This window comes from Schistocerca serialis, chromosome 4, assembly GCF_023864345.2.
Source record: "Schistocerca serialis cubense isolate TAMUIC-IGC-003099 chromosome 4, iqSchSeri2.2, whole genome shotgun sequence".
NCBI classification, from domain to species: domain Eukaryota; kingdom Metazoa; phylum Arthropoda; class Insecta; order Orthoptera; family Acrididae; genus Schistocerca; species Schistocerca serialis.
In genome coordinates, this window is record NC_064641.1 from 599,475,784 (window position 1) to 599,491,388 (window position 15,605).

Below are 15,605 nucleotides of genomic sequence, written 5' to 3' on the forward strand. Positions count from 1 at the left end.
CACTTTTTGTCCAAATCAGTTATCTACACCAGTTCTACCTTCTCTCCAGCAATACACAATAAACCTTGAAGGAACTTAGCTATCAGCTTCACTTGTTATTGTTTTGTTTCTAAAATAATCTGTTCTTTTAGTACCTTTCCTAACTGGAGAGTATTACTAACTCATACTTTGGTGTAGTACATAGTCATCTCAATGTATCTTTACTTCCTCCTCTTTCTGTGGATCAATAAACAGAAACATTTGATTTCAAAACCTGCATCTTTAGAATACAGGTCGGTTATAATGAAACTTTTGCTACTTGAGAGTGCCTCCATGAAAAACGAGTGATCGTACGACAGTAAAACATTGTGAAAACATTTGTACGGACATACGAAGAGAAAAAATGAATAAACCATTGAAAGAAACATATTGTAATATCCACATGAGGGGGTTAAAATCCAGTGATCTTGGTGATTATGCAATTTGGAATGACTGGCCAATGATTTGGTTTACTCCTGGGAGGCGCCAACAGCCAGTTGCACCACAAATTGTTGAAGAAGTTACTGTTGCCATGGCTGAGAAGCTGTTTGCAATGCACAATCTTCAAGCAGCTTGAGCTGTGTCACAACAGCTGAACATTCCAATGCCCACCATTTGAAAGTGCTGTGAACAATTTCGAAATGGTATCCATAAAAATTTCTTGTTACTAATTCGTTTTGCCACATGATGCAAACTTTCAAATAGACTTTGCTCTTACATTTCTTGCAAGGGCTTAAGTTGATGACATATGGCCTTGTAACATTTTGTAGAGTGATAAAGCACACTTTACTTTCACTGGGCAGTGAACCTCACAGCAGTTGCATTTGAGGACTGTCACCACCAATGAACGTTCATGAAGTTCCTGCAAAGTGAACACATCACTGTGTTGTGGGGCTCCAAGGAAAATTTCATGATTGATCCATTCTTATTTGAGGAACTCAGGCCTCAAGTACCAAGAAAATGCAGTGTGTATGGTACATATTACAGTGATCTGCTTCACCAACATGTGATACCTGCCCTAAGCAGAGAGGTGCTTTGGACTCAACTGTTTTGATGCACAATGGAGCTCTACCTCACACTGGTTGTGAGGTCAATTGCTTACTCCATAACACATCTGAAGAAATCTGAATCATTGTTCAATCATCCTAAACTGTGCACCCACTAAGATCACCAGATTTGAATCCTCTCATGTGGACACTAAAATGCGTTTCTTTCCACACTTAATTCATTACTTATCTTCTGCATATTCTTACAAATGTTTCCACAAAGTTCCATTTTCATAGGGTCACTCATCTTTCATGGAGTTCCTCTCAAGTAGCAAAAGTTTATTTATAACAACCCTCTACTTTCCAATATTTCTGTCTACTTTTATGACACATATTGTTATTGTGATAGCTGATGTAACCAGTTTTGTGGTACCATTTTGCAACATGACATTAGCTGTTTAATCAAAGAGTATGGGTATATGTGGGACAGAAAACTTTATTCTGTAAGAATACAGAAGAAAACAGTATAGATTTAAGAGCTGGTAGTCTGAAATAAAGCAATATAATGTTGAAATTTTTAGATATCAACATTTAATAGTATCAGTTGAAACATCAACTGGACATATAGATTGTGACGATTCATCACATTTATCATATTATACCTCCCACTGATCATTTTGGAGGGCTATACCTCCAAAGTCAGGTGGATTTGTTTCAATTTATAGGACATGTCTTTTTGGTAACCTGAGACACGTGTCCACTAAAGAAGGCATAACAATTTAACCAAAAGTCATACATTTAATACATCCATGCCTTAATAATTTACATAACTCCACCTGATTATGGAGATATAGCTCTCCAACATGATCAGTGGAAAATATAATAAATGTGACCATGGCAGTGTATTTCTAGATGCTATTCACAATAGTTACAGTTAAGCCAAACCTAAAATATCTCAATTAGAAGTTAAGGATATTCAAAATAACTGCTGTTTTTTCTGAATATTGTGATCTGCTGAGTTTTTAAGCTAAGAAAATTTCAGCTTTTAAAGATACCATACTTAAGTTGTTTTTTAGGTCAGTTTATACGATTATAATAAAAAATGGGTAAGAGAAGGTAGCTTTCCACATGATCATCAAGTAAAATTACTTAAAAAACCATAACACGCCTTACACATTCTTATAAAAGTCATACACAGAACATTAAAATGATTTGCTTCATAGATATTTACTACTCAATATATTAGAGAGAATAAAGTTAGAAGGAAATAGAGAACTGAAGATTTTGAATACATACGATCTGGTATTGTGCTAGCAAGCTGCTCCAGAATTGCACTAGGTTTAACAGGGGCTGTTCTAGCAAATGCTCGAAGCATCATTGCTTCAGAAGTATCAGGATTCTCTGTTATTATAGTGCGCAGTCCATCACTAGCTACCATTCCACGTTTAAAAGCATTCCATTCAACTCTCATGTCTACTAAAAACAACACTGTGAACAGTTCATGAATTTATGAAACATATGTAGCATATATTTTTATGGCAATTAAAAATACATTACAAGTAAGAAATCGAAGCAAAACCATTCTACTGAAGAATCAGAATAATCTTTAAAAATGGATGCAAGCACTGGTAGATGTTACTGTCATCCAACACAGTGATAATCATATGCAAAAAGCTCAACAGTTATAAGACTCAGTGAATACTTACCTTATTCTCTTAGATTACAGCAATATATTGTGTAAAACATGTTTTAAAAGGAAGAAGAATTAGAAGTTTGAGTTTAATTATAAGACTCAATGAATACCTTATTCTTTTAGTTTACAGCTATACATGGTGATAAAACGTGTTTTAAAAGGGAGAAGAATTAAAAGTTTGAGTTTAATACCCCATTAAACACAGCATAGAGTGGTTTGAACGGCATAAAAAATCAGACTTTGGGTTGCCAAAGAAATCACTCCTAGTATTTTCCTGAAATTATTTAGGGATATGATGGTGGTTAGCTTTAAGCTTTTGTGCATGTAAATTCCAACAGACTTTACATATAATGGAAAACCAGAAAGGAGTAACAAAAGCAACAGGAATTGGATGTATTTCTACTCACCACATGCAGAAACATTGAGTAGCAGACAGATATATTTAAAAGTAGACTGTTGGATATTATTCAGCCTTTAGACAAAATCCATTAGATGAAGAAAAAATTAACTATACACACGTGACCATTCTTGTCTCCAGGTGACACAGCAACTCTTCCCTGCCCGTCCCCCCACAGCCTGAACCCCAACCCAAGCCACAGCCAGCTGATGCTGCACCTACCAGCCCACCATTGTATATTGTTATAGTGTCCCTGACATGCCTCTGCACACTACCACAGGCAGCACTACAGCATCTTCCCCCACCATTACCCTGCTATCCTTCTCTCCCCCTGCCAAACGTCTCTTCCGTACCCTCACTATCTGCTCCCATGTGTGTGTGTGTTTCTCCATCTGAAGAAAAGCTCTGGGTGATAGCTTATAATATCTAAGCATCTTCTTTCAGTGTGCCTGTTTGCTGCTCAATGCTTCCACTAAGTTTCATCTAGTTAGTAATAACTAGTTAGTAGTAACTAACATCTATTTCTTAGCCTTGTAAATCATTGCTAATGATTTGAAACTGTGTAAGACACAATTTTAAGGCTGAGAGTAAAAGTTCTTGCTGAGGACCAATAAAAATATATTCTATTGTTGAGTGGGCTGCAAGTGATTTGAACATTCTGCTTAATTATTAGTATCATTAGTGAATATTAAAATTTATGACACGCATTTTAATGATTCAGGTAGCTCATTTGTGCAGAAAAACTCTGCTAACAGTAGAAAATGTACTAAGCCATGTAAGAAAGCTTTATTTGATGTTCCCCGATTCTGAATTTATCTTTGCTGCTGTTATTCAGCCTCTACCCTCTGTTTTATGGTGAGGAGATATGATTCCACCCACACACATGATGTCTAATTAAAAAATAATAATTTTGCTAACTGAACATATTGTATTGTCCTCTCAAAGAATTATTGAGTGTTCACACCTTCATGTCAATACATTTACTGAGTACTGTTATTTATGGCAAATAATAAGAGAAGCGAAGTATCATAAACTGAAGAACTCTGCACTCATATTTACCATGTAAAGAATTTTTTAACAAGCTGTATTATGCTGAATGCTTCACAGGCATTACATCAGATAGTGTCTTGTAAACTGCACAATATTTCCACAAGGCAGATGCTGATTATCTCCAGGTGCTTACTGATGTATTGCTATTGTGCTCAGCATTTTATGCCCAGGTTCACTAGAAAAGTGCAGACACCAAGAGGTGGAGCTACAATGTCATTGCAATTAATCGTAGTGGACATTAACATCCAGAGCTCCCTGCCAGAGAAAGGGCTGCGGCATCCACATGCATGGCACATGGAAAAGCAACTGCAAGCCATGGGCTTCTTATATGCATGCTGCCAAGGTGTTAGTGTACAGCTTAAGCATCCTGGCTTCTATTCTGCTATACGTTGAGTTGTTGCAACCGTTTGTACATGGCCAACAATGCCATAGTGCCACCAGTGCCAGTTCCCATGCTTTGATGAGTTGAAATCAGGTCTCTGTTAATTAAGCCATTAGTTATATGTATTTTAACTGCCACTTTACTTATAGAGTCCTAATATGTGGAGGCAGATGAGAGAATTTTGATCTCTTGATAGTCTGTGCTGTACCTGTGGCAAGAGCAAATTGTTCTGCACAACCCAATCTGGTGTTTTCAACAATGTGACATGTCTGGATAATGTAAGATTTCCCACACTGTCTTGGGATTTCATATATGCCACATTGTTTGCACTTACAGTGGAGGGTGGATGACACACTTTATTCAATGCTTCTTGAATAGCCTACTGAACTTGAAAGACATTCTCATAGAGTTCTCCATTTCTTCTGGTTCCTCTTGAGATTTAGTGCATTTTGGTCAAAACACATTACGAATCTGTTTATCGGAGTACAACAGAGCAGAGATGGCTAAGCTGTGCTGATAAACTCTCTGGGTCTGAAATGGATCTAGCCTTATGAAAGAGAGTCCACAGTGCATCACTGCATTGGGATAGGTGATGACAGCTCATAGATACAGTCAGTATCTGCAGGTTTGCAAAACACACTGTGAACCAAGGAGCCATCTACCTTTCTGCAAACCAAACCTCCAGAAACAAGAGGTCTTCATTTTTGTACACTTCCATGGCGAAGCAAATGCTTGGATGGAGGAAGCTAAGCTGTTCTAAAAATGAAGGAAGTATTGTTGTCCCATGTGGATGTACCACAAAGATATCATCAACATATTTCCAAAAACATTTAGATTTCACAACTGTCAACTCCAGTGCTTCATCCTTGAAATCTTCTATAAAAGAGTTTACGTACTATGTGAGATAGAGGGCAACCCATAGCAATACTATCAGTCTGTCAATTTGCTCAAAATATTGGTTGTTAAATAAAAAGTAAGTCAAGGTGGACACATGTTTAAGAAGACGCAAGGTCTCCTCTTCCATTTTAGCTCCTACCACTAAAGTCTAAATTCTTTAAAGAATTGAACTCCCATGTATAAAATATCCTCAAACATCTTACAGAGGGCCAATCGCAGACACCTCTGTGCAAAGTGAGGATAGTTGTTGGGTACCTGCAAAGCATCGATGATGCTAGTAGCACATTATTAGAGTTCAATCAGATACTCTGAATGTTTACAAGTCCTCATTCTTCCACACTAGCCTCGGCTGTTGCTCATTCAGCTGGGTGTTGGATTCTAGCTGACATCTGTCCAGTCAGCTCCCCGATTGCATGCCCATGCAAAGTTAAGAGACCCTGGCACTGCAGCAAGATGCCAGCAAGAAAGTGTGGCCATCGCCCAGTGTGAATTTGTCTCGTGCTGGCTGCTGGAGAGTCCTCAGTCCCACTTCAAATTCTACAGTGGCCCTTTATGACTCATCTGTGATGTACCTGGTGTCTTTTGACAGGTGATTGGTTGATCTCCTCCCTATGTCTCATAGGTTTCAGCACCTGGAGTTGCCTGAGTGTTGAACAAGAATAGGGACTCTAAGAGGCCCTGCTGCTGGCTTCCATGTTGCAGTTCAGTGCTGGTAGTATCCTTCAACATGGTGTTGTCCGACAACAGTCAGTTCCTCCAACAGTAGATGGTAAGCATGAAGTTCATCAGTGAAGGCCATCACCTAGAGTACATCTTTGGATAGTTCATAGATTGTGCTGTAACATCTAGGGCAGATTCACTACAGTATCGTAACCATGGAATCGAGTGCCATTACTGTGAATGCCATCAATCCCAGTTATCAACTCAGGACTGGAGAGCTGGGGTATTTAAAGGGAACTAGCCTGAGGCTATGACGCAAGGCTCCGTTTTTAATGATTGTATGTTTCCTCCTTATTCTGGTATATTCACTTAACTGGCTGTTAACTGTTGTGTCAGTGTCTTGCTATGTGCTCTTGTGAAAGAGATAGAGTTTCTTGCAACACGACTTATGAGCTAATGAATATGCTTGTTTCACTTCCTTTGGTTTTCTGCCTCCTTTCTGCTGAATGTGTATCATCACGTGACAGAGTCGTAATGTGTCTATGACATGACCGTCTTGCAACATTCTGGCTTGTTTCTGCCTCTATCTCTGCCATGACTTAAGTTTGCTGTGTGGCAGTGAGAGTAGGTTTTAATGAAATTTCCTAATTTCTAGCCCTTGCTATTCTGTGCTGTAACAATCTGATTACTTAACAAATGAGTATTTGGTGTTAAGCATGGAAATGAGGAAAAGTTTAGAAAAGGTTTGAAATTATGCTTAAGGTTTCTTGGAAGTTGCTCAGTGCTCTCTCATTATGCAAAACAGCATGACTATAGTCTGTGTAATTCATGCTCAATTTTAAACAAAAGTAAGTTTTTCATGCATCTCAATATTTGAGATGTCGTATCTCCTGAAATATGCGGTGTACAGTGATAAAATTTTGCATATAAATTCAGTGATATATTTATATAATATCTGCAAAGTATGGTGTGAATAGAGTTAATAGTTAGGAAGTAAAAAATTAAAATGTCATACCTGATACTGAAGTTTTACTGCACAACATTTTAAGCAAAAGATAGATTTTCATGCTTCTAAAAGTTTACTGAAGTCATATCTCCTGAGCTATGTGTCATACAATGATATAATTTTGCAGGTACATTCAGTAATATATGTGGATACTGTCTGGAAACTGTGTTGCTAATAGACTTGGTAGTAAATAAATAATAAATTAAAACTTCATATCTGAAGCTGAAGTTTAATTGCACGAATGGCAAACGTATCGTGAGCAAGAAACTTTTTTCCTTTAATACTTTTTTATGAGACGTGTCAGCAAGAAAAAGTTTTGTTAAGGTCTGTAATTATGTTGGAAGTGGCTAAGTGCTCTCTCATTCTCAAATACTGGATGAATAAGTCTGGGTCTTTGCATGTCATCAGTTACACTGCCTAAAGACAAATGAACAGTTTCTAAATGTAATACTTATCTCATTCAGTTAAACTCTGAACGTAAGATTATACCTCTCCATGTGTACATAGACAGCATTTTAAATTTAGTCAATAATTACACAAAATATTGAAAATCAAATTTTTGTTGCCCTTGGAAGCCATCAAATAGGCAACCTGCAAGTGGTATTGGTTCCCAGGATAGTAGCTTAAAAATACAGATGGGTAATTGTGAGTTCACCAGACACATTTGTATGAACAAGACACCAAATCGAAACTGTCTAATACATTGGTCGGTTTGAGATGCAGGTTCTTAAGCAACCATATAAAATCTTCTGAATTTCAAATATGGTGATCACATTTCCCTACCAAAAGGCTCAAAAGAGATGCCAGATGTTTTGCAAGGTAGTTTGTTGGGGCTCCTATAACACTCATAACGTGGAGAATTGGAACTCCTTCTTTGTGTACCTTTGGCAGCCCAATCAAAGTGAAATTGGCACTTGTACTCTTAAACTATTTTTCATGTGGTCAATAAACTGGCTGGAAGTAAGGAAAGTGGTTGTCTTCTGTTGTACTGCATCCATTGGATCTTTCTGGGTTGACAGTATGCTGAATCCAGCAGTAAATCTGTCATATTATCAAAACGTTTCAGGCAGAAGAACAGTAGTGTTTCCCTTGTCAGCAGGTAAAATTAATATCTCTGTGTCTTCTCTTAACGAATGGAGTGCTTTTCTTTCTGCAGTGGTGATGTTCTTTATGGGTGCAGGCATCCTAGTTATGGTCCTGCAAGTCCCTCACCTTATTTCTTTGGCAGTCTCACTAAGAAGTTTTAAGACAGCTTGCTCAGTGGCACTGATAAAATCTTGATGGGTGAAGTCCCTGGACTGGGTGTAAAATGGGTCCTTTTCCAACACTGATATCACAGTGTAACTCAGTGATTTACCTGTGAAATTAAATACAGCCCATCTGCATAATTTATCTTCTTGCAATAATCGGTGAGCAAGGCAATGGAACATGAAAGTTTGACATGTCATGACCTGCTGCAGTGTTCAGTCCGAAAGAGACCATGTAGTACTGTCCACCCATTCCCAGAAATCCACTGACAGACATGACAAGGTATTCAGATGAAGTGAAAGATAGATTCTGGAGGCTCTGGCTAATTCTCACCTTGGATAACAAATTCTTTTTCTCACTAGTGCCCTGCTAGCTCACTGTTTAAGCCTCTTAGCAGCTGCAGAGTTTATATAAAGTGTAAACTTCACAAAAATCAGTATAGTTTGCTCATCACAAAATCTTAATGAAATGCGAGAGAGTCTAACAAGTTATTTCTCAGGTTATTGAGTTTATAAAACTGTTATATTTTGTTGGCCATCTCCTCCCTGTAGAGGAATGACTTGTGTTTTTTGAGGTTTTCCTGGCATAATATCTGCTTGAATGGTTTACAGTGTTATGTTGGATAGCGTTGAGTGAATGGCACAATATTTCCACGAGGCAGCTTGTCATCAACTTCAGGTGCCACTAGTGGACTTTAGTTGTGTTCACCAATTACGTGCTGGCTCACTAGAAAAGCTCAGGCACTAAGAGGCGAGTCTAAAACGTCAATATAGATGAATCTTAGAGGATGTTTCTCTGGCAGGGATTCTGAATATTGCACATCATCTTCGATGATGCTGTAGCCCCACCACTTTGTGCCTGTGCTTTCCTAGTGAGCCAGGTCATAAGTTGGTGAGCACAACAGCAATATGTAAGTAGAACCTGAAAAGCAGATTCACAATACATTTCAACCAACATGCATCAAACTTCACAAGCAACTAGAAGAAATGGAGAACTCTATGACGATTGTTCATCTACTTTATGGTGGTGGCATGTCCTTCAAGATTGGCAGGCTATTCAAGAAACACTGAATAAAGTTTGTCTTCCACTCTCCAGTGCAAGTGTAAACAACGCTGGGTTACATGAAAGATAACCTCAGTCTAAGGAGACCATAAATGTACAAAACCTCATTTTAGTGTGGGAAATCTTACTTTGTCCAAAAGTGTCGCATAGTTACAGACAGATGTGATGAACATAAACAAAACACCAGACTGCATTGGCCAGAAAAATTTGCTGTTGCTGAATAATGTCTTGACATGAATATGGCTTCCACATAGTGATGGTGGTGGTGGTTGTTGGGATGTTTAAGGGAGACTAAACAGCGAAGGTCATCAGTCCCCCACCACATAGTGAGATTCCATCATTAATGAGGTGGTCAATACATGTAAGTAATGACTTAATTAACACAAACTCAATAAAGCATGGGAACCAGCATTGGTGGCATTAAGGAATCACTGATTGCAGGCATATGATTGCAAATAGTCAACAAAGATGGGGAATCAATGCCAGGACGGTTAAGGTTAGTGCCAATACCTTGCTAGTACAAGTACGCGGGGTCCACAGTTTGTAGCCGCTTCCCCTGCATTGTACACACCAAGACAGCAACCTTTTTGTTCAGTAGCTGCCTTCCCCAGCATTGTACACACCAAGACAGCAATCTATTTGTTCATCAGGGGGCTCTGGCAGTTGTTATCTTATAGCAGGTGTGGGCAAATACTCGGCCACCGGCGGTCCTCCTAATGGTTTTGTGCAGCTTGCCAAGACTGTCAGAATTTTTATGTAACAATTTATATATTTTCTGAAATGAGAAGTTAACTAACGCATGCAGTCATTTTAAAAGATGCAACTGTCTGCTGACTTATGCTTCCACAAATTGGCTCAGGAGCCAAAACTATTGGTCACCCCTGTTCCATAGGATTTGTCTTCATTTACATTATAGCTCTGCCCCTTGATGCCTTTGCTTTTCTAGCAAAGCAGTGTATAAATTGGTGAGCACAACGCAATGTGTCAATAGCACGAGAAGATTATACATAGCTGCCTCATAAAAACAATGTGTAGTTCACTCAACCCTATCTGATGAAACACCCATGAACTACGATAGCAGATATTTTGTTGGGAAAGCCTCAAACAGCTCAAGGTGTATTACACAAAGTGAGAATTTTGTATGCCAATGTGTCCTGTTTCTTAATTTATATCTTCCCTCCATGAACCAAGGACCCTGCAAAATTGGGGTAGCTTGCAAGCTTCAATAACACAGATAGCAATATGACAGTTGCAACCGCAACTGAGAGGCCAGACAAATCAATATGTCCTGAAGAAGGGCAGCAGTCTGTACAGCTGTTTCTGGAAGAACGGTCTGGATGATCAGCTGACTGGGCCTTGTAACATCAACCAACATGACCTCGCTATTCTGGTACTGTGAATGGCTAAACGCAAGGGGAAAGTACGGTTGTTATTTTTTCTGAGAGCATGCAGATCTACTGTCGTCTAATGTGATAATGGAAGCCTCCTAGGTAAAATATTCCAGGGGTAACATAGTTCCCAAACTGGGTCTCTAGGCAGGGACTACTCAGGAGGAAGTCGTCACAAGGAAAAATGAAACTAGCATTCTGCGGGTCAGAATGGCATGGAATGTTAGTTCCCTTAACCAGACAGGTACATTAGAGAATTTAAAAAGGGAAATTGATGTGTTGAATTTAGATAAAGTAGCAATTAGGAAGTGGAGTGGCAAAAAGAACAAGACTTCTGGTGAGGCCAGTACAGGGTTATAAACACAAAATCAAACAGGGGCACAGCAGGAGTAGGTCTGATAATGAATTAGAAAATAGGACTATTGATATGAATTGAAGAGACTTAGAGACACTGGAAGGTTTCAAATAGGTTATATTATAGTAATATACAGGTATCAAAAGCAGATTTTAAACTGTAGGGCATTTTCAGGGGCAGATATGAAATGTACCATTATGAACTGCAGATTAAACTGAAGAAATTGAAAAAAGATGCAAAATTAAGGAGATGGGACATGTACAAATTAAAGGAACCAGAGGTTTTTGAGATTTTTAGTAGGACCAAAAGGTAATGATTGGCTGAAGTGGGGGAAAAAAATAAAAGACAAATAGGTAGCTTTCAGAGATGAAAAAAATAATGACAGCAGAGAATCAGACATGTAGAATAACAAAACCAAGTAGAAATAGTACAAGATATATTGAATTTAATTTAGGAGTTAGGAAGACCCTGCATTGAATGCCAGAGTCATTGAGTAATAGACAGGCACAGACATAATGTGTTCTTACTCCATGAAACTTGACAGAATAGTTTCCAGTACATGCCGACAAATTCTGGAAACAAAAGTTAGCAAAGTTTTAATTCTTCTTTGTGTGTGCCTGTCGACAAATCAGTGCCTCTGCTATTCACCTCTGCTGTTCTGTGAGTGATTTACTTTACTCCTAAATTATTTTGATTCTGCCAGAATGGTCCTTACTGTAGACACATAGATACTGAACTTAACTCATGAAAAGAGAAAATATAAAATGCTGCAAATGAGATTGTCAGAAAATGCAAAATGGCTAAGCAGGAATGGCTAAGGGACAATGCAAGGCTGTAGAAGCATGCATTATTATGAGAAAGACAGACACCACCCGTAGGAAAATTAAAGAGACCTTTGGAGCCAAGAGACGCAGCTGTATGAATATCAGATGGCAAGCCAGTACCAAGCAAAGAAGGGAAAACTGAAAGAGGGATGGAATATATGGAAGAGCTATACAAAGGTAATGAACTGGAAGGCAAGGGAAGAGGAAGTAAATCAAGATGAGATGAGAGATGTGGTACTGCAGGAAGAATTTGTCAGCGCATTGAAAGAGCAAAGTCAGATCAACGACCCTAGAGTATATGACATTCCCACAGAATTACTGAGATCTTTGGGAAAGCAAGCGATGGCAAGAGGAGCAGTAGTTGAAAAGAGCATGAGATAGAATTGTTGTCTATCTCCAATGTTATTAAATCTGAACACTGAGTAAGCAGTAAAGAAAACTAAAGGAGAAATTTCTGGATGGAATCAAAGTTCAGGAAGTTCACATTGTAATTCTGTCAGAGATAGTAAAGGACTTCGAAGAGCAGTTGAATGGAATGGATAGTACCTTGAAGAGAGATTATAAAATGAACATAAACAAAAATGAAACAAGAGTAATGGAATCTAGTTATATTAAGTCAGGTGATGCTGAGGAAATTAGATTAGAAAATAATAAACTATAAGTTGCAGATGAGTACTGGTATTTCAGTAGCAAAATCATGTAGCGAGAACATTAAGTGTAGACTGGTTATATCTTGAAAAGAATTTCTGAAAAAGGTTTTGTATTGACATATAATATAAATTTGAGTGTTACTAAGTCCCCACAGAAGATATTAGTCTGGATTATGAGGATGATAACCATTACAGACAAGATGAGAATAGAAACTTTCAAAATGTGGTGCTACAGAGGAACGCTGAATATCAGATAGGCAGATGGAGTAACTAATGAGGATGTACTCAACTGAACTGATAAAAAAAAGCAATTTATGGCACAACTTGACTAAAAGGAGGAACGTTTTGATACGCCCATCATGAGTCATGAAGGAATTGTCAATTTGGTAATGGAGGGGAGTGGGTGGAGGGTGGGAATTGTAGATGAAGGCCACGAAATGATTACAGTAAGCAGTTTCAAATGAACTTTGGTTGCATAAGTTATTCAGAGAAGAAGAGGCTTGCACATGATACAGTAGTGGGGAAAGTTGCATCAAACCAGTCTACAAACTGAGGATCACAACTACAACAACCTTCCCTCATCTTGTCAATTTCATTGTTAAGAATACTCTTGCAGGGACTGCTTTAGAGGCATCTTCATATCAGCTTCTAGATAACATAGGAATATATCTAGCAGAGTTGTGTCACACAACCATGTGTCTTCTAACTTGCATACTGACATTAAATATAGTGAAAGTGAAATTAAAAAGCTTAGTTGGACAACTCCTACAGTGTTTCTGAATTTTTGGAGCACTGTAGTAAATAAATGTAACTGATTGAACATGGTCAAATATATTATTCCGTTATATTACATTCTTCTGCATATTTACAATAACAACACTTAACTTGTGGACTTCTTTATCTGTTACAATAATGAATTACATATATTATTTCTGACTTGCTCTATATCACATGTGTTATATATACTAACAAGTTACTAAATCATGATTAACTGGACAAAAAAATAAAGAAAGAAATAAGTGCACTGTTAGCTTACGCCAGCAGGCAATGTGTTTTGTTTGTGCTTCACTATTTTTTTTATTTAGACTGAGATAAACTGACACCGCAGTGTTCATTTTTTGCAGTGCAGAAGATGTAACAAATTGGGGCATTTCACAGGCTTTTTTATACACATGAGCCAAGTTTAAAATATTCCTTTGTTTGAGATCACATGGGCCAGATATATCAAATCTGAAATTGTAGATTCCAATATTTTGCTTTTCATGTTATTTCCATACAACCTTTGATTGTGTAAAGATTCGTATGATTAAAGATTTTATAGACTTATGACACACGTCCCAACACTTCAGCACAACAAACTATATCAGATATGATGCATTTCGAAGAGATCTTTGATGCAGCATATTGCATATTTTTGCAATACACAAGTATAAATACAAAATCCACCAAATATGTTCATTTCAAACACTGAAATCAACATGGCAGAGTTTCACACACCATGACCATACAACCCAGTAGATTTACCAGTGGCTACAACATGGCAGCTATTCTGTATGCTTTTGTCATCCAACTACATCATTACAGCACAGGGCATGAGCTGCTGTCAGCCAATCACAGCAAAGGACAAGTGACCAAAGTTATGGTTGCTAATTTTAATGTTTGTGAAGCTAACATGATGTATTTAGTGATTTTCGTATTTATACTTGTGTACAAAAATATGCAATTCCAATGATACACTGCATTAAATATCTCTCCAAAACGTGTCATTTTTGGTATGGTATATTGTAGTAAGATCTCAGGAAATGTGACACTGGTCTGTAAAAGCTATTTTAGCAGTCTCCAACTGCATCATTTTTAGACCATTTTGTTGTCTTTGAGTCATGGGAAATGTAACATCAGTCTATGGTACCAGTATCCTTGTCTCCATCATTTTGTATTGTGTATTTTACAATATTTGCAAATGCTGTAATAGATTCATAGTACTATCATCAATAGTAATCAGAAACTTTATGAAATTTTTGGCAGCAGTACACCTGTTAAAAAACAATTATTGGCTATTTCACAGTACATTCAGATGGAAAATTAGGTGCATTTCTAAGAATGCTCAGACACTTGTGACCGAGCGAGGTGGCACAGTGGTTAGCACACTGGACTTGCATTCAGGAGAATGATGGTTGAAACTCGAGTCCAGCTGTCCTGATTTAGGATTCCCGTGATTTCCCTACATCGCTTCTCACAAATGCCAGGATGGTTCCTTTGAAATGACATGGAAGACTTCCTTCCCCATCCTTCCCAAATCCGATGGGACCAATGACCTTGCTGTTTGGTCCCATCCCACAAACCAACCAACTGATCAATCACACGCCTGTGAGTATTTGAGCTTTACACAATTTTAGCAGTAACAGCATCATAAAAAGAAGAAGAAGAATTGTTTTCTGCATATTTCAGTGCATATTTGCATGAATAAATATTTATTTTTGAGAATTTATTTATGTTATGAGCGTTTAGCACAACATATTTCGTAGTAAATCAGCGTTTATGATTTACAGTTACTGTAGTGTAGGGGCCTGTATTTCAACTAACATATCATCTTGCATATATTTTCTCTTTTAATAGGAATATAAATTGTCTTTATTTAACACAAATTAATGCTATTTTCAAGTTCGTTAGTGATCATAACCTCAAAAATGTTTCAGGGAATAGCCAGATTCTATCTCAAGTTTTTCTTTTGTCTTAACAGATATCTCTCTTTGAGTATTAATTGCTTCAGTTCTTAAAGGGAACTTGTAATACTTATAGCATATCAGACTGTGGTCAATTCTGTCCCTCTGTTCTATGATGAAGGAATAGAAATCACCAACTCAATATATGCTGCAGAACCACTTTTATTAAGTAACTTTAGAACACACACACAAAGTACAAACATGAGAGAAAAACCACAGGAAAAAAGATGGCAAAAAGAACAAAGAGTCTGCAAGTCAACACTCAG

General features: G+C 37.8%; 1 protein-coding gene across 1 annotated transcript in view; it reads right to left on the reverse strand.

Moving 5' to 3' along the window:
- The window catches only part of LOC126474628 (meiosis-specific with OB domain-containing protein), a 236,203-nt gene that overhangs the window by 66,730 nt on the left and 153,868 nt on the right, over positions 1 to 15,605 (reverse strand). The window contains exon 6 of the mRNA XM_050102107.1: positions 2,301 to 2,492. Coding sequence (XP_049958064.1) covers positions 2,301 to 2,492 — 192 coding nt within the window. The remainder of the gene's footprint in view (positions 1 to 2,300; positions 2,493 to 15,605) is intronic.